This window comes from Amblyomma maculatum, chromosome 2, assembly GCF_055883805.1.
Source record: "Amblyomma maculatum isolate TAMU_Amacu chromosome 2, ASM5588380v1, whole genome shotgun sequence".
Classification (NCBI taxonomy): Eukaryota; Metazoa; Arthropoda; class Arachnida; order Ixodida; family Ixodidae; genus Amblyomma; species Amblyomma maculatum.
Genome location: NC_139345.1, coordinates 37116626 through 37141028, shown reverse-complemented (window position 1 = coordinate 37141028; position 24403 = coordinate 37116626). Strand labels below are relative to the sequence as shown.

The window sequence follows — 24403 nt, the reverse complement described above, 5'->3', positions numbered from 1 at the left end:
TATATATATGTTCGAATTACAAATTTCATATTTGGCTCTCTAAAAGTGTCTGTTTTATATTTTCAGTGTTTTAGATATTGGCATTCTTCATATATTTTCTCACTTGCAGTGTAACTTTTTTTTAATTAGTTTTCTTCAGTACTTTACTGTTTGCTGCTCTGTAAAGGTGCCAGCAAGTACACAATATACTTTACGTAATGAGATGTTGCTGTGTTAAAGAAAAGGTAGAGCATTTTACCAGTTAACAATATTACATAAATGTTCACTTTATTGACCGTTGGATATAGACCATTTCACGATGCTCAGAGGAACCGGCTTGAGCCCAGCACTCAATATGGCAGCGCCCTTTACCCCTTTGTGAAATTGTGTATAAACTATTTATATAGTTCTAATAAATCAGCTGACAAATGTTCGAAATGGAGGGACGCGTCAATAGATGCAATGTGAAAATGCAGAAAAAAACAAAAATTGCCTAATGGCTGCTGGTAGTAATAAGGGGGTGGTTTTTGAAATTTCAAGAGTTTTCTGTCGTTATATTGTGGGCATCTATGGCACTTTCGATTAAGAACTAAGGTATTGTAGTCCTTCGGCCGTACAGGAAAATGAGCAACAAGGCATTATAGATTTTGTGTTCATTGGCAATTAGTCTATCTGCTATTGTGAGATTGCATTGCTTTCAGTCAGCAGTGAACGATTCAATTACCCGTGAGTTGCACTAGGATAGGATGGTATCAGGCGTGTGGAAATTTGGCTGGCGTCAGCTCTTGATTACAAGGCTAGGCTACCCTGTCTGATGAAATAGCAAATTATGTAAAATGCGGCTTCCCCTGAACGTTTTCCTTTATGTGATATTGTTACTAGAGGACGATGAAGTGTGACAGAGTGCCTAAAGACGACGACACTGAGGTTAGACAGATCTGAGCTGCCGCCAACGCTAGTTGTATCGCTTGTGGATCTTCCTTATAACAATATCATCACAACATTGCTTATCATTCGGCTTGTGGAATCCAGGCTCTTCTTTTGTACGCATTGCACATAATACTTTCTCTTGGAAAAGGTCTGAAGTGCTCTTGATAAGTCTCAAGAGCACTTCAGTAAAGCTTACATCATGAGGATATCACTGCATAGAAATAGCCGCTTTTTTCATTCCTGCTAAGAGGTCTTGTTCCAGATGTAAGCATGTTGCGGTCAAGCTATGTAAATTAATTTGGCTTTTTGTTTTCTGGCAAAACCTCGTTTTTGCACTGCAACTGATTTGTAGTCATTTGCTGGACTTTGCCAATGCAAATGGCTGGAGATATGTAAATAACTAGCTAACTTAAAAACATTTCAAAAAGATCCTTGAAAGAAAGGCATTTCATGAATCTCTTGACAAACTTTGTAGCCTTTGTTCAATGTGAGTGTGAGAGCACATTTAGTATATTTAGATGGGCAAAATATTAAAAATGATTATTACACATTTGTTAATAATTTAAAGCTGCAATGTGTTGTGACTGGCAGCTGCAGCGTTGAAAAGTGCTTTTTGTGTGACGATGAAGCGCGAAGGTCAGGGGGTTTAGTGCACATAGTAAGAAAGGCAAAAAAGCAGGAATGAAGAACTGATCTACGTGAAGCAGATGGTATCCTTGTGCTGCCCACTTGTTTGTGGAAGGGAAATATGTTACCTGCTGCCAAAGCTGCTTCATGTTATTGAACTGTTTTATGAAAAAGTATGCCCATAAATAAGCCTGGATCCTAGAATAACTTTTAGAAAATTGGCTCCCCCCCTACACCCCACCCCTCACACACGCACGCACGCGCGCGCGCACGCGCACACACACACACACACACACACACACACACACACACACACACACACACACACACACACACACACACACACACACACACACACACACACACACACGCACGCGCACGCACACGCACACGCACACACACGCACGCGCACGCGCACGCACACGCACACACACACACACACACACACTCTCTCTCTCTCTCTCTCTCTCTCTTTTCAACTGTGTGGAACCTGAAAACGAAGTGTTTGAGATATACAGGCAATTGGTGGTGCATATTGAAGCAGCTAGCTAGCTTATTATTGATCAGATATTTATCCTTCGACCACTGCTTTTGCTTACTTGATAGAACATAAAAAAAAAAAAGAAAAGCCGTGTACAGATTTACTTATTGTAGCCAAGCCACAAATACACACCAATAAAACAGCCTATTTTGCATAATAATGTTACGTGGTAGCATATGGAACACAGTGACAAAACAGAAACAGAGCGACGTGATAACATGATGAAATATGCTTTAATGGCCAGTGGGCCTGCCGCGAGCGCTCCGCCCCATGCCACTGCCCGCTTCGTCATCTTCTTATTATGACCCGGGGCCACAGAGCGATTGTCCCAATTGAGTGCTTGAAATCCAATGCATGATGTGATGATGAGCACAAGCGGAGGATTAGGAGATGAAATGTTTGCCACCACAATGAATGCAAAGATAGGATGAATGCTTGCCCATGGAGCATCAGGCCCAGTGTTCACTGTTTGCTGAAGGCCAAGGCCTATGGACACGCTGGACGGCTTGGGCGGGGGTGCTGTCATCGCTCGAGTGGTCATGAGGTCACTTCGTCGTGGGGTAGGTCGGTTCAGGTTTGAGCTCTGCCTGGTCGTCGCATGTTGTGGTCAAAGCTGGTGACAGGGCTGAGGAGAGCGGCTGGTCAGCTTTGGGCAGGAATGGCTAGAATGGAGCTGTGCGATGGTTTCCACGGGCTTTCGGCCGATAGTCCCGGCGTACGGTTGGCGTCGACGCTTAAAGGCAAGGATGGGGATGAATCGCACCTCCAACCAAATGTTACAGGGTGGCGTATGGCAAACGATGGAGCACGGCGACACAGCAGATACAGAACGACGTGATGACATGACGGTGAAGTATGCTCTAATGGCCAGCGGGCCTGGCGCGAGTGCTCTGCCCCATGCCTCTGCCTGCTTCGTCGTCTTCGTAGCATGCCCCGCACCTCTACCGAAGATGTTACGGGGAAATATTTATTTAGACTTGTGTTGCAGAACTCGGCGCATAGAGGGCCGTCTAGCATCCACCCTGTCTGCGTCGTTGTCTTCTAGAACAACACTTCATCGTTCACATATTCCTTGGTCGTCGTCTGTGAGCACAGCACTTCGTCGGTCACGTGTTCCCTAGTAACACTCTTCACCAACTCCTCACAATATTATGTGAGGAGCCTTATAACAGTGGTGCTCTAAAGTCAGATGTATTCTTGTCTCGTCTTTTTTTACTGTTGCAACTTTTATGCGCCATTTTTTATGGTCTTCTTGGCAGTTTTAATTTTGGCATATGCAGGGTAATATTGGAAAGTTTTGAGACTAGGGTCCATATTTCGAGTCAGCGTCGTTATTGAAAGTGTCCCTGTCTCCCCGACCTCGAATCATTCGCTTAGTGGACACTCTAGAACCGGATGTCACTACCAGTTCTGATTTTGCCGTTTGCACCAGTCAGATGACTTTAGGTCGGGGAGATAGAGATACTTTCAGTAATGACGCAAACTCGGAATACGGACCTAACTCTGTTTACTAGGAAATTATTCGTCCATGTTATGACCTTTAAAACAGTATCCTTACATAGCAGTAAAGCAGCATTCTTGTTTCTGCTTTAACATGCCCTTGAAGTCTTCTATTTGAAATGCGTCAAATACCTTCTGCAATTCATGGTGGATCTCCGCAGGGTGTCAAAAGGGTCTTAAAGCTGGATTTTCAACTTTTGGAAAAGATTAAAGTCCACAAAAGCTAAATTAGGAGTGTAGGATGGGTATGGAAGTGAGGTGAAGTGGTTTTGGGCGATGAGCTCATATGTGAGAATTTCACATTTGCCCTGTTCTAACACACTGTTTGTAATGAAATTGAGTCATGGCAACGCATAGGCAGGGCAGCAACAGTTGCACAGCTTCTGATGTACACAGGACAGTGTCTTTTGACGCATTAACTTACAAATGTTCATGCTTCTTTTGACTGTGCGTGTGCATCCTTTTTTAACCTTTTCCTTGATATGTTACAAAACTTGCCTTGAAACTTTTTAGTGCCACCTAAGAACCTCTGTTGCAAGCCATAGTTCATAAGGTTCCAAGAAACCCTAAGAAAAAAATGTGCTCCATTTGTAACATTGTGTACTGGTAGTTAATACGATAACTCTTCCGTAATTAGCTATTAGAGGGACGCTGAAGAAAATTGAAGTTAGCCAGCATCGACATTCAGATGATATAGAGCGCACTCTTACCGAATGTGGGGCTTTGATAAGGTAGAAAAGGCCAAACGAAATACAAGTGTTGCTATCGCTGGCCAATTTTGCCAGGGAACTGCATGCGTCAGTGTCAAAATTTAAGCTTAAAACTTACACCACCATTCATTTCAAAGCGACAGCACCAGGGCCCGTATTCCGAGTTTGCGTCGTTATCGAAATGTCGCTATCTCATGTGACCTCGAGTCATCTGATTGGTCGAAATGCCGAAACTGGGTGTTGCCACTACGGAACTGGAAGAGGTGGCAACATCATGTCCCGGCATTTTGACCAATCAGATGACTCGAGGTCACATGAGGTAGCGACACTTCGATAATGACGCAAACTAGGAATACGGGCCTAGGCCTTTATGGTGTAGATGGGACACCACAAGTTTAAGTTGAATGATAGGATCCTCTTTAAATTCTAAATTTAAATTCCCTCAGCCACAAAATGGACTTTTTTCTGCCAGACAAACACCAGCACAGGCAGAAAGGATGTTCTTACCTACTGGAGATTGCAGCGCAGTAGTTACAAAAACAAGACGAGAAGGGTGCAAACACAAGCAATTGTGTTTGCATCCTTCTCGTCTAGTCCTTTTACCACTGCGCTGCAGTCTGCACTACACAAAACCAACTAGCTAGTCGCCATGTTTTAAGCAATTTTCACCGACAAGAATAATTCAGTGTTGCTGTTTTCAGTGTTTCTTCAAGTGAAATATATGAATAACAAATAAACTCGGCACATGTATGCAGCAAGACTTGACATAAAAAATTAAGAAGACGCTGAAAAACATAATTTATTTCAGCGCAATTGAAAGGTTCTCATCTAAAGTGGTTGATTCCATAACTGTTTATTTGAAATGCTACAGAAAAGTTCTACCACAGAATTGTAGGTTCAGTTCATGCTGCTATTTTTAATCTAGGTTAATGTTGGAAACCATGAACAGTGACGGTTGTTGGGTGAGTTGGTGATGACCTTCCATAGTTACAATGCCACAGACAGGTATTCTGCCCTTCTCTTTTGTCCTTTCTGTCACACTGTAACTATGGAAGTAATTGGAAATTTTTAGTGTAGAGTAGCATCCATATCAGTTTCTGCACTCAAGGCTGTTATGACACAGGACGGTACACGTTGCCTATGAATGCTTTAGTGGACCTTGGTCACTGCTCCATCCAAAATATTCAAAACTGTGTGGTGCCATCTAGTTACAAATGCTAAAAGCACATCATAGGTGATGCTGCAAAATATAATAAAGCAGTATGAGCATTCCTGAAAGAAAAAGAAAAAAATACTTTGCAGTTAAGAAAATCGGTGATATTCTCGTGGTGTACTACACCGATAATACAGTGTTTTGCCATGATTTTTATGCTGAATTAAAATAATAAATTCTAATTTCTTGGATATTGGACTTTTGTATGCTATGAGGCAAGACCTTTTCATTAACACCGTAAATTCATGAAACATTTTGGCCAGTGCTCGGTCCCTTTAAGAGTATGGTGTGATAGCATGGTCCCTTCAGTGGCCTAGGGTTCTCTTTGCATATCTTTTCACTAATGCAGATGCTGTTTCTATTCTTATTGTATACATATATTCACCACAAGACACACAAGGCCTCCGTGTAACTAAGTCAAATGAACAAACCTCGTGCCCTTAGGGGTCTAGGCCCAGGTTCGATCCCCATCTAATTAATTCAATTTTCTTTTCAGCACAATTAGTTTACTTTATTCTTACATGTCATAATGACATTTGAATCTAATATTGATTTCATGTGACATCACAATCCTCGTGACCAACCTGGACTTTCTCAACACAATGCCAGCTGTGACACCAGGATCTCCACAGAGCGGGACCATTAGTGCTATCTCGCTATAAGCGTGCTGCATATGCCACTTAATTTTCTTTGCTTTTGCTCCCTTGATCTGGACCAGTATTTGGAACATGCTATAACTGTTGACTTCTTCGAGAAGTTCTTTTTTTTTTTTTTTTTTTGAATGTCATCAAAAAAGAACTTATTTGTTGCATCATTTCAACCATGCCCTTATCGTGGAGCTTGGAGACCAGTAGATAAAAAGCAGGTGATTTTCTCATTGCACTAACTGATTTGCGAGGTGTTTTTGAGTGATTGGTTTGTAGGGGGTGGAGGAGCCAGTTGCATAGACCTCCCTGTCTGCTATACAAAATTTTGCTAATATCAGGGAAAAAGTAAATAAAATAAAGCTGGTGAGACTTTGCTACCTGGTGCACTACTCTCAGGAAACACACTTTTTTCGTTAATACTAGTTGTAAAGAATTCATGGCAACCTAGGCATCACACAATACTCACAATGCACGGTCACATGCCTTGACGCTGGTCATGTGATGACTTGTGGCCACAAATTTGTGACGATGACATGACTGGATGGGGCGTTGGCAGTCTATGTCACTGCTTGGGGTCCAGCACATAACATCCTTAGCTACAAAAGTGACCAGGATTTTACCTCTTTGGTAATGTGAATTTTCACTCCAGCATGCACAGACAGTGAACGATGCTAGTAGTTATTACTAAAGTAGAAGAAAGGGAATCTGTGAGCATTTATTTTATTGCTTATAGAAATGCTTACACCACTCAAATTATCATCAACACAGGGGACTTGGTTCTAGAACCTCATAAAGCTGCTTTTTTTCCTTGAATCGTCCTAGCATTTCGCTGAGAAATTTGTTTAAATCAGGTAGCATAGAGGACAGACAAGTGCTGATTGGCAAAAAGCACATTCCAACTTTGGGCTGGTGCTGTTCAGAAGGTGTCTGATGTTAAAAAGGTGCTTGACTCCCAAAACACTACTAAAGTTCTGGCATGCGTACAGGGAAGTTGTCACTTTTGGTATGTTCTAATGCTGGAAAAGAAAACATCTCAGCAAGGCAAGGTTTTTGAGCAGGTTAACAGTTTTTGTACACTTCACGTCCACTTTAGGAAATCATGTTCAGCTGATGTGACCAGCCTTATCAGAGTGAAAGTTGATGTGAGGCTTGTCTAGCGGTACTCATAATGTAATGTGAACAGCATCACTTGCTCTGCTATTGTAGTTAGTATGGTGTACTTTTTTTGTGGGGTTCTTTAATATGGACGGGGTCTTCCCCCCAAAAGAAAACAGGTTAAGCCATTTTCTAGGGTCAGTATTTCAACTGCCCATAGTCAGGGGTTCTCAAACTACATTCCTCAAAGTGCCCGGGCATTGCTTCACCCATCCTCTCCATGCCACTGAATTGCACATTGACTCTGTTCTCAAAGAAAAGGCTCATATATGTGTGCGTGCATGCATGCTGTTATTGTTTTTTAAACCATGAGTAACAATTTCATGGTTGGGAAGATTAGGGGGACACTTAAGCTCTGCCTTAAGTGTATGACGTGATAGCTGCCTATGGTCCTCTAGGATGCTTCTACATTGAGAAATAAATGCTAATGCATAGTTTGTACAATGAAATAGAATGCACTAGCGCCATCTGTCTTGGAAGCAACGTATCAGGTTTCGATTAAGTTCCAGTCGCCACCGCATGCCAGCGGCACAGAATTTTTCCGACACGTTTTCTTAATTTTCAGTTACTGCAACAGCCTTTTGATTGAATATGCTCTACTTGATGTAGCACATTAAGGCGTTCTGAAAGCCCTGGCACTTGTGGAATTCTGTGGGCTACCCCTATCAAAAGAGTTTCAGAACAAGGAAGTAGCTTATATGCATATTTATAAACTATTGGCAAGATTTGATAGGTGTACCCAGCTAAGCAACAAAAGTATTTATTTATCAATTGAAGCAAAGGAAAGGAAAAGAAAAGAAAGGCAGGACCCATTTTCGCTTTGTAAAGGCTCAAGGCTATTATGGGTGGTGGCGGTATGCTCACTGATAGAGATTTTAATAGAATGCAGTCAGTGGCAGGCAATTGTGCTTAGATTTGCAACAGGTCATCAGCTATCCTTACCATTTGAGCGGTCTGTATACAGTGTGCATTGATGAATTATGAGAGTTCTATCAGTCATGCATGTTATTTTTATGTTTTTGCAGTACCTGGTGGTGCGTGATGGCGGGCAGTGCCCTGTGAACTGGGGCCCTGAACAGCCATGTCTAAGAGCCGCTATGTGCTTCAAGTGCACGTGGGCGCGTTCAGCAGCCTGTATGAAGCCCTTTCAATTGAGGCCAGCAAGCAGACGACGGCTGCCGACATTGTCGCCTGCATTGCTGAGAAGTTGGGCTTGTCACTGCCACGGGACCTGGAACTTGCTGAAGTGGTCCACAATTCTAATGGAGAGGTGAGGAAATTTTCTGCATGTGGAAAGCTGTGCCATCAACTTGAGGATGGGATTTACTGTGGCATCTAATCTTTCTGTATCCTTTGCCTGTTTGGGCTGGTACAATGTCTCATTGAGGGAAGAGCAACCAACTAGTCCAGCAGTGTGCTGTTATCGCAGTGAGAGCGCAGTACCTATAGCAGGCCCAACAACCTCCTTCTCACGTTTGGAATTCTCCAGCCAACTTTAGCATCACTTCTTTACATTCTACAAATTATCCATGCTTTCTTTATGTGAGCACTGTCGTTGCATGACACTATGTAACCAAAGTTACGTTGCTGAAATGACACCAGGGAAAAATATCAGTGGGCACAAAAAACTATGGTAGACTTATAGAATCTTAGCGGCGTTACTGTCACTGCTGGTGTCGTCTATGATGAAGCCGAAGTTAGAGCGAGCACGAACACCCGTGATAATTAGAACAGTGCCAGTGCCTGGTTAGGGCAACAGCATTGACGACTGGCTCTACTGGCTCACCAACCGCTGGTCCAGGCCTCTGTCAGGAAGCAGTGCGCATCTGTCACAGGCTGCCTTCCTCACTCAGCCTGTGCATCCAAACAAAATTGGTGACTCCGGGGCAACAGCCCCAACACCAGGGTGACCCTCTGTGGCGATGCTGCTGGTACTGCTGCCACTGCTGGTGTGACCAAAGCCTAGAGCTGGTGTGAGTGCTTGCACAGACTAGACCTGTCGTAATGCTTGGCCAGGGCAGCAGCATCATGTCATTTGTCTGCTCCGCCGACTGACTACCGCTACTGGGCCTCCCCAAATAAACGGACATGATCCTCAGTCACTGGGCTGCCTTTCTCAGCAACCGGTCTAAGCCTCCTACTGTTGGGGGCGGTAGTGCCACTGTAGATTTTATATTAGGAGCATTATCAGAGTTAATTTTTATGTGTGAAAAGTTGCCGACGTTGCTTAAATACTGGAAAATCAAGTCGCAGATTTCCTCTGTTTCTTCTCTTGTTTTCACCTCCACACGATATGGTGGTATGCTAGTTTTATAACATATTTTGAGCTCCCAGTGAATCAGAGAAAACAATCAAAAACAAAATTTTTTGGCTTAATAATTAACGGGTATTTCTTTGTAGCATTTGTCTACAATGGTACCAGCATACTGTTCACCGCCCATTTTCACACTGTCTTCACTAGATGGGGTGGCCTGACAAAACAAAATTAATAAATAAAGAAAGCGCAGGTGATCGTGCACCTGTCTGGTGCTTTTGATGTTACTGTGTATGAAAGCTTCACACAGGAGAACTGGGCAGTATGCACACAGTGCAACACTTCGTGTTCTTGTAGTTACCTTGTAGTCCTGTCGTTGCCTCTGTTTTTTGTGTTGTCTTTTTTTGCGCATAGCCTTAATGGCATTACATGATTCAAGCCAACTAGCCCGACAACAACTCTTGTTGTAGTTACCGGAGTCTACAAGAGGCATCACACAAGTTTTTTCTGTTTTTTCCAAGTGCCAGTTGTGGCAAACGTCGCAATTGTTCTTTCAGGAGACTAGCCTCGTGATTTAGCTAGACATCATATTCACGTAAAGTGTCTCTTTACGTAACTGAACGTTGTTGCAATCAACATCAGAAGAGCGAACTCAGGGGGAAATGCCTTTTACAGGAATGTAAGGAGCGGCACCTGGGCCCAGACGAGTTTCCAGTGGCACTGCAGCTGCTGTGGCCTCAGCAGGACACCCACCGGTTCTGCCTGCGTGAGCGCCTCTCATCGCAGACAGCACTGGCCCTGCCCGGCAGCAATTCGGTTGACGCACACCTACTGCAGGACTATTTCCTGCGCTTCCTGTACCACCAGCCACGAGACCGTGATTACTCCGACCTGTGCCAGCTGCCGGATCTGACAGAGCAGACTCTGCTGGAAAATCTGAAGGCACGCTTTGAGCGGAGTCACATCTACACCTACGTTGGATCCATCCTCATTGCTGTCAACCCGTTCAAGTTCTACCCCATCTACAACCCCAAAGTGAGTGCGGCAACTGGCAACTCAGCCAGTGCAAATTTTTTCAGTGCAAATTCATCAACTGTTACAAAAGGAATGGCCCCCAGTCACTCGTCAAGCAGTCAGAAGGAGGAGTGAATGGCTGACTGGCAGATAAACTTTTATTAGGTTATTGAAGCTGTGTAGTTTAACAAAGGTCACCTCATGTGTGCTGGTAGAAAGGGCTCTAGCGAGCTTGCTCGTCTGTTAGGCAGTTGGGAATGAATAGCTAATGCTGTCAGTCTCATCAGCTTGACTACACCTACTGCACTGGCTTCTCCGATATCCTTCCAGTAAGCTTGGTCGTGTGCCAGCTGCACTTGTGTAACCCCCACAAACTTACTAATCTCATTTGTTCACGTAACTTTTTGCCACGCCCTGCTAGCTCGCCTTCCTTTGGAATCCAGCTTATTTACCCTTAGTGATCATCGGTTATTTTGCCTTCGCATTAATTGCCTTGCCAATGCCCCTTTCTTATGTTTTATTTTGATAAGAATGTCAGTAACTTGAGTTTGTTCCTTGACCTTTTCTGCATGTTTTTTGGCATGTAATGTTATACCTATCCCTTTTCGTTTCATAGCTCTCTCCATTGTCCATAGGCAAGTATCTAGGAGGCAAAAATGAGTATGAAACATGGGGTTTATCTTGGTAATTACTTTTGGCCAGTGTGGTGACTAGCAATGATTGAACATAGGAGAGGGAATGCTCATAGTTATTTCAGATACCTCAAGGGTCCTTGGGGGAGGGCTTTACATATAATAATAGTGCCTGGTGCAGTGATGGGTAGATTATACCGGCATCTTTGTAGGGTGTTTGTTTCTGTTCATAGAATACCTAGTCAGCACATTGTTTGTCATAGCTGGCTGAAAATTCTCAGGCTAATGCTGGTAGGGTGCACATCCTTTCGTGCTTTACAGTGAGAGCAAATGTTTGGTTGCCATTGCTGCCTAAATGCATTGTTGTTTGCTGGGTAATTCTTTGGTGGATTTTGTTTACAACATTTTGTCATGGGGTGATGTTGCACATTAATTGCCTTGCACAAATAGACAAAAATTTGACTTTTCTTTCTTTCTTGCATGCTGTGAGTAGTAGAAGAGGTCTTAAGAGCCGTAAAATGCTGTGCATAAACCCGCTCACCTCACAATATCTGTTAGCCACTCTGGTCACCGTATGGAGAAGCAAAAGGAGCTGTGTGACCGACTTGTTCGGAATTATCTGTGACCTGTTGAACTTTTTTTCTTTTACTTGCGCAGTATGTTCGGCTGTACCAAAACAGGCGGCTTGGTGACCTACCGCCCCACATATTTGCCGTGGCGGATGCAGCTTACCATGCCATGCTGCGCTCTCACTCCAGCCAGTGTGTAGTCATCTCGGGCGAGAGTGGCTCAGGCAAGACAGAGAGTGCCAACTTGCTGCTGCACCACCTGACAGCACTCAGCCAGAAGGGCTCCTACGGCCGTGGTGTGGAGCAGACCATACTGAGTGCTGGGCCCGTGCTGGAGGCGAGTGTGCTTTCCCCTCCTAGTTTCTTAAAAGAGAGGCTGCTAGGAAGTGTATGCGTGCATAGCGTATGCAATGGAAAACAAATTGACCATGTAGGGTGCACAGGCTACTCACTGCCTGCGCAATAAGCAATTTTTTCTGAAATTTCGCATGTATAGCTTCTAGGTATTGCGTGCTTAGAGCGTAGTTACTATTTCTTGCCTTTGGATATCTGTCGGATGTCTAGTTGCTTGCTTCTCATGTGCTGTTCAGTGTCCAGGGCACAAAGAGATGTTTGAGGATATAAGTGCAAGCACATACTGGAGTAATTGCAAGGTTAAGGGTGGTGGTGTGCATGAAAAATTGACCAATGAATTGATGTTTAATGCTGTGAGAAGCACAATAAATTGTGACAAAATCAATTATTAAAATTTTGAATAAGGCCCAGCAGCGGGCTGTTATGTATACAGTTAAACCTGGCTATAATGAAATTGTAAAATGCTCGCAATTTTTTGTTACATCCAGGTTTTCTTTACATGCAGTTTTCGCGTGAAGACCCAAAAGGATAATGTAGAACAATAACTAGATTAAGAATTGATGTAAGGGTAACTACCCTGAAAGTGTTTACAAGTGAATCAGAATTCGTCGAAGTCATAGAAGCGGTGAAACGATTTGCGATCGTACTGATACCGCTGCAGCCTCCACCTCCTCTGCTGCTCGCGCGAAGCATCTACGAGGGAGCTGAGAAAGGGGTGGGGGATGAACCAGTCTGGGGGAAAGCACGCACATATGCCACCGCCGCGCGCATGCTCGCCCACCACCGTTGCCCCAGGAAACTGACTCTTCCTCGCGTCGTCAGCGCGCTCCGCTGTTCTCGCTACTAACGTGCAGCGCTGCTCGCCCCCATTTTTTTTTAAATTATTTTTTGCTGCTTTTAAGCATGAGCTATTGTAGGGCCATGTTCCGACAACTGAAGCAGTGGAGACTTGTGTCTGCCAAGGAGATGCGTCGTTGGCGCTGAAACATGGCGCGTTGTATCAACTGCGGTCGCTCGTTCCTATAGTAGGCATTCCTGTCACTTCAGGTCGTGCTTTATCGACCTGAAATTTGCAGGGTTCTGCCAAATTGTCAGTAACTCAGCACTAGCTAAGGGACTGTCGGTGCTGCGAGTTCGTTATATCAAGGTCAACCGCCGTGACTTGTACATTACATGGAGTTTTCAAATACATGCACTTCAATGGGGGCAGCATTGGAGAATTGAAAAACTTCGTAATATTGAGCAATTCGCTACATAGAGGTTCTTTACATAGAGATTTAACTGTAATAGCATGCCTTTGCATTGCTAGGGCATTCTTCTGCAATGTTTATGTGTGGTAGTGCTTGTAAACCACATTTAGGGGATTTCTGCGCAGAAGCCTTGATACAAAAAGCATGCAAGTGTCCTTGATTGTTGCTGCATTTCGTAACTGATGTTAAGCCGGGCTAACGAAAGTGGTTGATGTATTTGTACAACTGTGGGGATCGTGCGATAGCTTGGTGTGAACTGGCAGCACTGTGATAACTTTGTTGGTCTGTCCTGTGCACCCACATGGAGAAGAAAAGAAAAAAGAAGGCTACTTCAAAATATAATGAAACAGGAATGCTTTTTTTTTCTTAGATTACTTTGCAAGAAGAGTCCTATGATAATGCAGCGAAACATTGAAAAGTGCCAGAACAAGTGTTCGGTGCTTTCACATGTATTTTCACTTTTTCAGTGGCTCTACTTTTAATAGGGAAGGTTCTGAATTATATTATTTCCATTGCAGGCATTTGGGAATGCCAAGACAAAGCACAATAACAATTCAAGTCGTTTTGGAAAGTTTATTCAAGTCAACTACCGAGAAAATGGCATGGTTCATGGGTAAGATAGTCTGCTGTGGCTTTTTAACTTTTTGCCATTCTCCATGCTGCTTGTTATTTTGTAAATTATGTTATTTGCATGTGCATGGGTAAAGAGCAAAATAGTATCAGAGTGTTATTAGAGCTGCTTTCCTTGGAGATGTTTTCAGTACAAGTTTGCTTAAAGAGGTCATGGCAATATCGTGCAACATATTGCAGTTTACCGGGCTTTGTTATTTTATTTCCAAAATCTGAGCTCCTTTTAAATGCATTCTTTATTGAGAAATAAATGGATGACATAAGACTGCAAAGCTCCTCCCAGTGACGGCAACATAGAACTGTTTGGTATGGTAACATCATGGACCAAGACCAGCCATCGCATTGCCAGCTGGGCTGGGTCCGTTAAGCTTCTGATACACCAAATGAACACTGTTCACATGACCGTACCGAGCATATTTGTCAAAAGAGCACTGTAGTGAAGTGTGATCTAGTTCTTGCCCCACATTCACCTTCGGTACAACTGCTGGCATTGTCCGATGGCAACATTGTCCCCACCGCTGCTCGAGTTGTGCCTTTTGAAAGCCCTCTGCACCAACGATAAGGCCGATTCCTTGCACCAGCTTCAGTAAAGGGTGCTTAGGAACCTCTTGAGGATCACTGACCAGTGCCGAGTGATAACTGCAACGCAAGCAAGTTTCTGCTCATGGTCGCATAGCAGCTGCCAGTAATGCGGCGCCAGGTCATCCAGTGTGCTATGCATGTGAGTTCCGCTGCTAAGGCTTTGGTGAAATTAATTTTTTTTTTCTCTATGAGATAGTGAGATTTACAGTAAGGCAGTTTAATGAGTAGACCATTTACTATAGTGCTAATCAATTCCAAAGCATCAACCGCAGTGGCTTTGATACAAAACAATAGGCCTAGCGACGAGAAGGGAGTAGCACACGGCCAAAGCACTGTTGTCCGCTACGCTTGCGGGTGGCCCGCGATGGTGCCCTCCTTGAGTTGCCATCATGGCTGTAAGCACTGTGAATTTGTAGTGCACTCTCATGACGTGACTGAGGCCAGACCTTTGACGGTCGGCCTAACGAAATGCCTCTCTGACGATGCCACAAAGATGAGACAGGGCTGCAGTACAATGTTGCTGTGCCTTTTGGCAGCTCTAGAACTGCCTATTTTGTGTGCGTTTTTTGTACTCGGGTGCCAAAGTGTGCCTTCTATCTACAGATGCCACCATTTTCTTGGTTAACAACACTAACTGGGGTCGCCAAGCTCGGTTTTGCAATAACCGTGCTTAGCGGCATAACTGTGGTTCGATCTGCCATATGCACTAACCGCGGTGTCGCATAGCCATGATTGTGTAACAGTAGTTAACCTTGCCTGTGCACAAGCTATGTAGCTGACAACACATTGCGCAGGGTAGTCGGTTTAAGTTGTCAGGGACAGTGCCAGTTTCCAGACCGGCAAGCTCTTCATGAATAAAAAAAAAAAAAACATGATGGAGCTGAAACTTGAGGTTTTGTAGCTTGACGTATCGGGAATAAGATGCAGTGAACAGCTTATGTTTGGAAAGCGGTGTTATGACCCCTTCAAGGAGGGTGTCACATCCATTTGCTGAACAGTGTGGGCTTATGATGGCTTTTTGTAACAGGAATAACGACTGAAACTTTTCCTGACTGACAAGTGTGCTATAGCTGTGCTCGGCTTCAGTGAAGTCCATGGAAAAACAGGAGTTAACGGGCCTTGTTTTGGTATGGCCTTTGGCAGGAGTGTTTGTGCACTGCACGGGTGTCAGCCTTAGTGACATCCGTGTGTGTCAGTTAATGTGTACTGAACAACTATGCAGTTGAGGCACATGTGTACGCTGTGGTGAGGCAATCATGTCTTACACTAAAGTAAAATTATCATAAAATACAAAAAGCCAATGGCATATTTTGTTTTTTCAAGTTGAAGCCGTAAGCTCTAAAGCACACCGGTCTTTTGGAACAATTTGTTGGGCTGAAAACTTAGTAGTGAAATTGCAGCTTATGATAAGTGTTGTCCTGTTATTGACTAAGAAATTAAAGCGGTGATGCTAGTGGCATTGCTGGAGAAAGCAGTTCTTCTTAGACATTGTTTGAGGAACTAATGGAAAGAGTGGTTAGTGGAGGTTCCTTCTGCATACATTGTGTGCCTGTGTACGAGCTGAGAGCTCGAGGCACATCCTGCCATATAATGCTGCCTCATGCAGTCACATTTTAGGAAACGTAGCGCAAAGAAGACAAGGACAAAAAAAGGAAGGAAACATACACGAGCGCTTACTCACAACTGATTTTTTATTAGAAAAGCTAACAGAATATATAGGGTACACAAAATTATCAAATACATGCAATAAAGGGGTGAAATTAGAGATTAACTTAACAAAAGTAGAGATTACATACCTTGAATCAGTGGTCAAGTAGTTTTTTTTTTCACGTGTTTTTTGTGTATCTTTGCAGACTTGCCTTTTTTCCACATTTTTATCAATTTTTTGTCAATTTCACCCCTTCATTACATGTATTTGATAATTTTTTGTACCCTATATATTCTGTTAGCTTTTCTAATAAAAAATCAGTTGTGAGTAAGCGCTCGTGTGTGTTTCCTTCCTTTTTTTGTCCTTGTCTTCTTTGTGCTACGTTTCCTAAAATGCGAATGCACCAACTCGCCCAATTTAGCATTCTTGTGCAGTTCCTTTCATGCAGTCAGTCTTTTGAAGTAAACAGGATGTGGGAGCTATGTGAAGGCACAAACTTCAGTATCCTACGATTCTGTCTGCACTTGCTGTGTGAAGGTGGTTTTTTCAGCTACTGGTTGCAGAGCCAAGGCTGTTAGGAAATTTTGTTCTTTTCTTGACTCCAGTGATCTGGTTACTTCTGAAGCCTTGTCCACTGGGGACTGTGTATGCTTGAGTATTTCACAAAAGAATGGCACAATCATACTATGAGCATGCTGCGTACTGGTTCATCATCATCATCATCATCATCATCATCATCAGCCTGATTATACCCACTGCAGGGCGAAGGCCTCTCCCATATCTCTCCACTTAACCCGGTTCTGTGCTAGCTGCATCCACTTGACCCCTGCGAACTTCTTAATCTCATCCGCCCACCTAACTTTCTGCCGTCCCCTGCTACGCTTTCCTTCCCTTGGAATCCAGTTTGTTACCCTCAGCGACCATCGGTTATCCTCTCTTCGCACTACATGTCCTGCCCATGTCCATTTCTTCTTCTTAATTTCCACTAGAATGTCGTTAACTTGAGTTATTTCTCTGACCCACTCTGCACGCTTTCTATCTCTTAATGTTACCCCTACCATTTTTCGTTCCATAGCCCTCTGGGTTGTCCTCAACTTAAGTAGAACTCTCTTGGTTAGCCTCCACGTTTCAGCCCCATAGGTGAGTACAGGCAAGATGCAACTGTTGTATACTTTCCTCTTGAGCGATACCGGTAAGCTGCTAGTCATAATCTGCGAGTGCTTGCCAAATGCGCTCCATCCCAATCTTATTCTTCTTGTTATTTCCTTTTCATGGTCCGGATCTGCGGTTACTACCTGTCCTAAGTAGATATATTCGCCTACTACTTCCAGTATTTCGCTTCCTAATATAAACTCCTGTTCCTTCCCGAGGCTGTTGAACATTACCTTAGTCTTCTGCATATTGATTTTCAAGCCTACCTTTCTACTTTTCCTGTCTAGGTCATCAATCATTATTTGCAGTTCATCTCCCGAGTTGCTTAGCAAGGCAATGTCATCAGCAAATCGCAGATTACTGAGGTATTCTCCATCTAGCCTTATCCCTAACTGCTCCCATTCCAAGTCTCTGAATACTTCCTCTAAACAAGCTGTGAATAGTACTGGGGAGATTGTGTCTCCTTGCCTAACACCTTTCTTTATGGGAATTTTGTTACTTTCTTTATGCAGAACTATGGTTGCTGTGCAGCCACTATATATATCTTCCAGCACTTTTGCGTACTGGTTCATGCTGTCTTTATTCCTGGTTGTGATCTCTTTGGCAGTGTATAATTGCATCTTTTGGGCTAAAATTGTTTGAGAAGGGAGGTCAAGCCACGGATGCCTTGTGCCTACAGGGCTGTAGTGCAGAAGTACCTGCTAGAGAAGTCACGCATCGTGTCTCAAGCCAAGAAGGAACGCAACTACCACGTCTTCTACTACCTGCTGGCAGGGGCCTCCAAGGAAGAGCGTGAGGAGCTGCATCTGACTCGCCCAGAAGACTATTACTACCTCAACCAGGTAGTGCGGATTTTGTTGGGTGTATTCGTCGCAATGCGCAGTAACCATGCTGGGAGTAATTTTCAAAGAATGTGGTGCTTCTGATGAGGAATGGCTTAATGGCTGGATTGACCCCACATCCCTTCTGGTGCAAGCCATTTGTCGCAAACAACCTGTTTTGGCAAGAACCCTGTCCTGCTTTAATGTGTTCCTCTTTAGTCGCAGTAACGTCTATTTTAGTTTACCTACGGTCAATCCTTGGACGCAACAGCTGTTTACTTTGAACTGGTGGTCAATCCTTATTCAGTTCATGGGCATTTGGAGGAACTCACGATAAATTTTCACCCACAAAAACTCGAAATGGCTGGCATGAACTAGGGTGACTCTTGGCCTGCTGTTGAGCCTCATAACAAAACAGCTGGCATGACAAGAAAGTTTGACCATGTGGTATTTTGTGGTCCGGGAAAAAAATGGGGAGAAATGTATAATGTTCACAAAGGAAGAATAAAAAGAAAGCATATGTGTAAATAGCTTGTGTGCCTGTATTAGCGTCACAGTGGATGACCCTGTAGTCATTAGGCTTAGGGGCATAGAAAATTGGTGGCAAATCTTGATAAGGGGGATGCTTCTCCTGCACATTACCAGTTAAATTCTCTGATAACAAATGAAGAACTCTTTGTACCATTTCATGTCTGTGGTTGCTGTAGGGCTAGACTAGTAAAAATGAAGAGCTTAAAAATGGTTCCAGTATTGAAAAGGACATGATTAAGTTGTAAAAACAACAACAACAACAACAGAAAGGCTAGAAATTTGGCATTGTGCGAGGCTGAAGCATGTTTGCGATGCAGAATATAAAATAAAAAAATAAAATGTTGCTGTAGTGATGTGCAAGTTGAATCAAAATACTCTTTTCTCCTGTGTATTAGGTCAGTTTGTGCCATGACTAACACTTGTTGTTGCTCCTCAGTTAATATTGCATGTTCTTGCTGGTTGAAAAATGCTCCATTTGTAAAGGCACTGCTTCAGTATGAATCATGGTGTTATGCAGAGTCAGTGCTACACCTTGGAAGGCACCGATGAAGCACAAGAGTACACCAAGTTGATGGAATCCATGCGAATGGTGGGATTCAATCTTGACAAGCGGAAACGGTGTGTGGCATTTTGCAATTTACATTTTTTTCTATTTATATCAGTGTAGACAAGCTGTGACTTCAGTTTTCACTCAGTCTTTGTACAGAACATTTCAGTTATAACTGGCAATAATTGGTGGCTGTAAGTTTTGTGACATAATTCCTTCTGTTTCAGGCTGATACGTGTATTATCAGCTGTGCTACACTTGGGGAACATCGAGTTTAGCAAGGTATAACAATTCTTGCTCAGTTGCTCAGTTACAAGCATGTGTTCGTTATTGTCTGTTCTTGTGCACTGTGGCAGGTGTTTGCTTGGCTGATTCTCGCGAGTGGTCTTTTTAACATAGTATCGCTAGGGCTCCCGTTCAGAGGAAAACACCTGGTGTAGTTAGCATTGGGTTGAGAAAATGCGGATTGGCCGAGAGGGTCATGATGTCACAGCCATATGACCTCAATGGCTGTGGGATATTGTGAGATATTCAAATATCCCACAATGATCACGCAGTACAACAGTGAAAACATCACTACACAATTTCTCGCTGCTCAGCAGGTTCATGAAATCATTCTGCCGCAGTACCTAGTGCCTCTGAAGAGAGAAAAGCATTTTGCACTGTCACTGGTGCAAGGGGGCGAAGCACCCGGAAACTCCCAAGGAAGCTATCTCTGTGCGTCATTGCCTTCTACGAGCTGAATTTGCTGCTAAATATTCCGCGCTGAAATATGGACTGAATTCTGCGAGAGCTAAAAAAAGGAACTGTTCATTTTAGATGTCTGTAGGCTAGTTTACACTTTTATGAATTAAAAGTCTCAATTCGAAATGCCTTTGTACTTCAGTTGACTGCTAAATTTTTCAAAATCAGGCAGTTCGAATCATATGTCCTCCTGGGTAATGTTTTTTTCCTGCATTAAAAAAAAACAACATATCAACGGGTAGTCACTGTCTGCTCAAGAAAGAGACAGCAAGCATTATGGAATGTGGTTAATTTTTGTGAAGTTTGTAATGAGTAGTAGCCCTGCTAACTCTTTCTTCTTTCCCCACATCATTTCTAGAAATCAACTTACCACAGTGATGAAGCAGTGCAAGTGAAGAACCCTGAAGTGCTTTCGCTCATCTGCTCGCTTCTTGGGGTAAGGTTCAGGAGGGATGTATACCGCTTAAAACACTTTGAAGCAAAACACTGAAGCAATTCTGTTTCTATTCATAGCTAAAACTTCGGAGATCTCTTAGCCTTCCTACCATTTTTCTGGGTACTTGTTTAGCGCAAAGCTGGTGGCATTTTCTTGCTAATACTGTCTCTTGTATCAAAAGTGGTACATATGGAGCAGCAGCACGAACTTCAGGCCATGAACTAGTACTTGGATGTGCAGACCTTCAGAGGCCACAGTATTGTGTGTGCCTGACATTAACTGAGAAGATCTTAATAGCTTTTTATCGTAAAATTTTATCTCTGTAGCCTCTTTGTAACCATTCCTAGGCACGTGGCAGAGAAACAAGGTTGCGTAGAACGCTGGATTTGCGAAAACCATACTTTGATATATCATCTGCTTGCTTGACTTTATGTGTAGGACCATCCTAAATTGCACTCAAAAATGATAAAGTAAGGATGACCATTTTTGGCAGGTCTGGCCATTCAAATGTATTTTGGTTAATGGATTTTAAGTTGAAAATTTAATTCTGCTGTTCTCTTCCTGCTATTCACTATTGGTGGAAAAAGTCAGCTTAACCATGGAGCTTTTAACATTAGTTTTACCTTTTAAATTCTCTTTTTTTTTAGAGGTTTACAAAAAAAGCAAAGAAATGTGATTAGTGAATCTGATCTTTCTCTCTGCGAACGAGTAAAACTGTGCAAGAAAACAGGACTGAATAAACACACAGGGACAAACAAGGCACGCCTTGTTTGTCCCTGTGTGTTTCTTCAGTCCTGCTTTCGCGCAGTTTTACTCGTTCGCTTAATATGAACTAACCAGCCCATCAGAGTGTGTTATTTCTGTCTGCTTAGGTCAAGGAAGAAACACTAAATTCTGCCCTGACCACAAAACGTGCCAAAGCCCCTGGGGAGACATTAGTAATCAGCTACAAGATGCCTGAGGTAAGCTCCTGAACAGTCTTGCTTTCTAACTTTTGCCATTTCGTGCTATTTTTTTTTTCTTGCAATGATCTTGCTGATAAGAAAAAGACATGCAGGGGACTGAGGACGTCTAATTTTTAAAAAGAATTTGCCTATATCGCACACTAGGAGGATTATGAAGTTGTTGCTTGGTTTGTGCCTGTTCCTGCTCATCTAGTTAGTGGTAAAAATTTGTCTTGTCACTGAAGCTCATTCTTGTTGTACTGTAATTGTCACTAGCATAACTGATGGCAGTTAAGAAAGTAAAAATTTTTGCTTTATTATTACTGAAAAACCTGTGGTCAGTGAAGACTGAACAAGGATTTAAGGGGAGCCTCAGTCCACTAGCCAACATTTGCACAAGTGGACTTCCCCAGATGAAGGCAAGTCCACTTGTCAAAGTGTTGGCTAGCAGCAAACTGAGGCTCCTCCTAAACCCTCCTTTGGTTTCCTTTGACTCTATGTACTCATCCACATCTTGTTCTAACCTGGAAAACTGGAGGAAATTCTTAGATTCCTGAAGCACCTTTGGTGTGAGAAAGCAGACTTGTTTGGATGTCATTATTCATGGTGCCTTTTTGACCACAGAGCGTTCATCATTTTTACAATTTCTTTAAGTGGTTGGAGTGCACGAGTTGGTTTATGGGCAGGCATAAGTTTGGCACTAAACTTCATGCTTCTTGTGAAGTGCAACTGGTGTGCTGCTACATGATTGCCTGTCAGATGAAAGATAATAATAATAATAATAATAATAATAATAATAATAATAATAATAATAATAATAATAATAATAATAATAATAATAATTGTTTACTGTGGTCTTGCTTTTACCCCCGTTTGGGCTTTGGGTTAGACATTAAATGGACATTGGGAACACAAGTTGGCTTCACGTCGATAAATCACTATTTTCTCACAGCAGAGGTGCAACTTAAATGAAAACGAAGCTTGTACAAGTTAGAGAAAATTAAATGCAAATGTCGTGCTTGCCAGCAGATTTTGCAAGCAAACTGCGGCACGTCAACGCAGTTCTGTGGGTGCAGATACCATATGCTAGGTCGCGAGTTTTGAACTGACCTACGCAAAGGTTTTCAAGTGCAAATTTCTCGGTGCGTTTTACTATTTGTTTATTTATTTATTTCAAAGATACTGCCAGCCCTAATTTAATAATTTAAGGTCTTAGGCAGGAGTGGGACTGCCGGAAAAGCGTTTACACGGACAAAAAATGCCAGAGAGTCGATTTTTACTGCAAACAAAATTCGGATTGATGTGCCCTTTGAGATTTGCAAGCATGCAGCCAAAAATTTATGCAGTCTAAAAGGGGCATTGGACTCTAAAATAGACCTGCTTGACGTAAACCTGGAGCTGAATTCATGAGTGCTCTCTTTCTCTCTTTTTTTTTTTTTTAGCTATGTGCCTATGTTTCTATGAAGGCATTCTTACTGGCTGAGTGCTAAATTGGTGGGAATCAAGATAACTTACTTCCTTTGTACTTTTCTGACGAGTAGTTGACTTTTTCAACAAGCAACATGCTTTCTTGTTGGGACCTTAAAAGGATGGATAGGAGCCCGATGCCATGTGCATTGGCAGTAGCTGCTTTATCACTCTATGTGCTCAGTGCCTGCTGTCTTTTTTTTTTTTTTTTTCTCAGGCTGTGGCTACGCGAGATGCAATGGCCAAGTGCCTCTATGGAGCCCTTTTTGACTGGATTGTTATGCAAGTCAACCATGCACTGCTTTCTGCCAAGGACTTTCGGGAACACAAGGTCAGGGCTTTGAGAACCTAGTTTGTTTAACAGATCAATTTCTCTCTGATCTTTATAGACATGGAACTGTTAGTCATGGAGTCAGTTTTGTTTGTTTGTTTGTTGTGTTATAGTTAGTTTTTTTGGTGTAGCCCAGTGTAACATAATGGTTGTGGAGGAATTACAAAGGCCTTCCAAGTGCCTGCATAGTCCTCATAAAGTAATTCTAGCTTCAGATTTTGCTTTGGCAATTTTCTTTGGCAATGGTAGCAAGGGGAGCTACTGCATGATACTCCTCTCAAGCGGCAGCATCATGTGTGAAGAGGCTTCGCTACATAAACGGCAAGTGGTTTGGCAAACGAGCAGTACTGATGCACAAAAAAATTGCGACTGACATAAAAGTGAGTGTGAAACGGATGCATAGCAGAGCTCAGGCGCGACCATTTCCAGCTGACAACACCGTGGCTCTGCCTTCGAATGCCTTCCAACATTCTGCCCTGTGCATACCGTGCACCTCGTCTTCTTTTGAGGCGCCGGCGCATATGGGGTGGCACCACAGTGGCATTGGAGTGGTGAGATAAAGTAAAGGTTGGTTAAAGTATAGACCAGCAATGGGCCTGTCAGCTGGCTGGTTGAATCGCCATTGCTGCAGGCTGGCAGGAAGCTCAGAAAAGAAGACCGAAGCTAAACCACCGGATTGTCCTTGAAGGCAGGGCTCATCCATTCATCGTCATGTCTACTGTCAGAATGGAATTCAAGCTTGAATGGGCTATTCTTGCGAAAGCACTTATCCAGCCATCTCTATCCTCAAGTTTGTAGGATGCCTCCTTGCCTGGTTACCATGGCAACCGTGGCACCAGCTGTTGTCCAGCTTCCGAAGCAGTGCGTGGGACGGTGGCATGCACAACAGATACCTCTGTGGCAGGTCCCCCTCCTCTACTGCTTTCGTTGTACGCCATTTGCTTGTATGGTGTCACTAACAAACCTTCATGTGGTGCCAGATAATGTAAAAAATGGGATGCAATGACGTGTACCTTCAATTGTATGCTGTGAGATAATGACGTTTAACACTTTGCTAAGCTGCCCTGATGCGGTGGCTCGGTGGTTAGGATGCTCGACTGCTAAACATAAAGATGCGGAATTGAATCCCGGCTGCGGCAGCTTCTTTTAGATAGAAGCGGAAACCAAAGCACCCCGGTGCTGTGCAAGTGCACAT

The 24403-nt window shown here is 43.2% G+C and overlaps 1 protein-coding gene across 2 annotated transcripts in view; it reads left to right on the top strand.

The window, feature by feature from the left end:
- LOC146198377 (unconventional myosin-IXb-like) overlaps positions 1 to 24403 on the top strand; it is a 109601-nt gene that overhangs the window by 8318 nt on the left and 76880 nt on the right. For both annotated transcript variants that reach the window (XM_084593859.1, XM_084593858.1), the window contains exons 2-11: positions 8328 to 8572; positions 10232 to 10591; positions 11860 to 12108; positions 13894 to 13988; positions 18067 to 18229; positions 19257 to 19357; positions 19514 to 19568; positions 20389 to 20466; positions 21339 to 21428; positions 23095 to 23208. In XM_084593859.1, coding sequence (XP_084449985.1) covers positions 8384 to 8572; positions 10232 to 10591; positions 11860 to 12108; positions 13894 to 13988; positions 18067 to 18229; positions 19257 to 19357; positions 19514 to 19568; positions 20389 to 20466; positions 21339 to 21428; positions 23095 to 23208 — 1494 coding nt within the window. In that variant the 5' untranslated portion in view covers positions 8328 to 8383. The remainder of the gene's footprint in view (positions 1 to 8327; positions 8573 to 10231; positions 10592 to 11859; positions 12109 to 13893; positions 13989 to 18066; positions 18230 to 19256; positions 19358 to 19513; positions 19569 to 20388; positions 20467 to 21338; positions 21429 to 23094; positions 23209 to 24403) is intronic.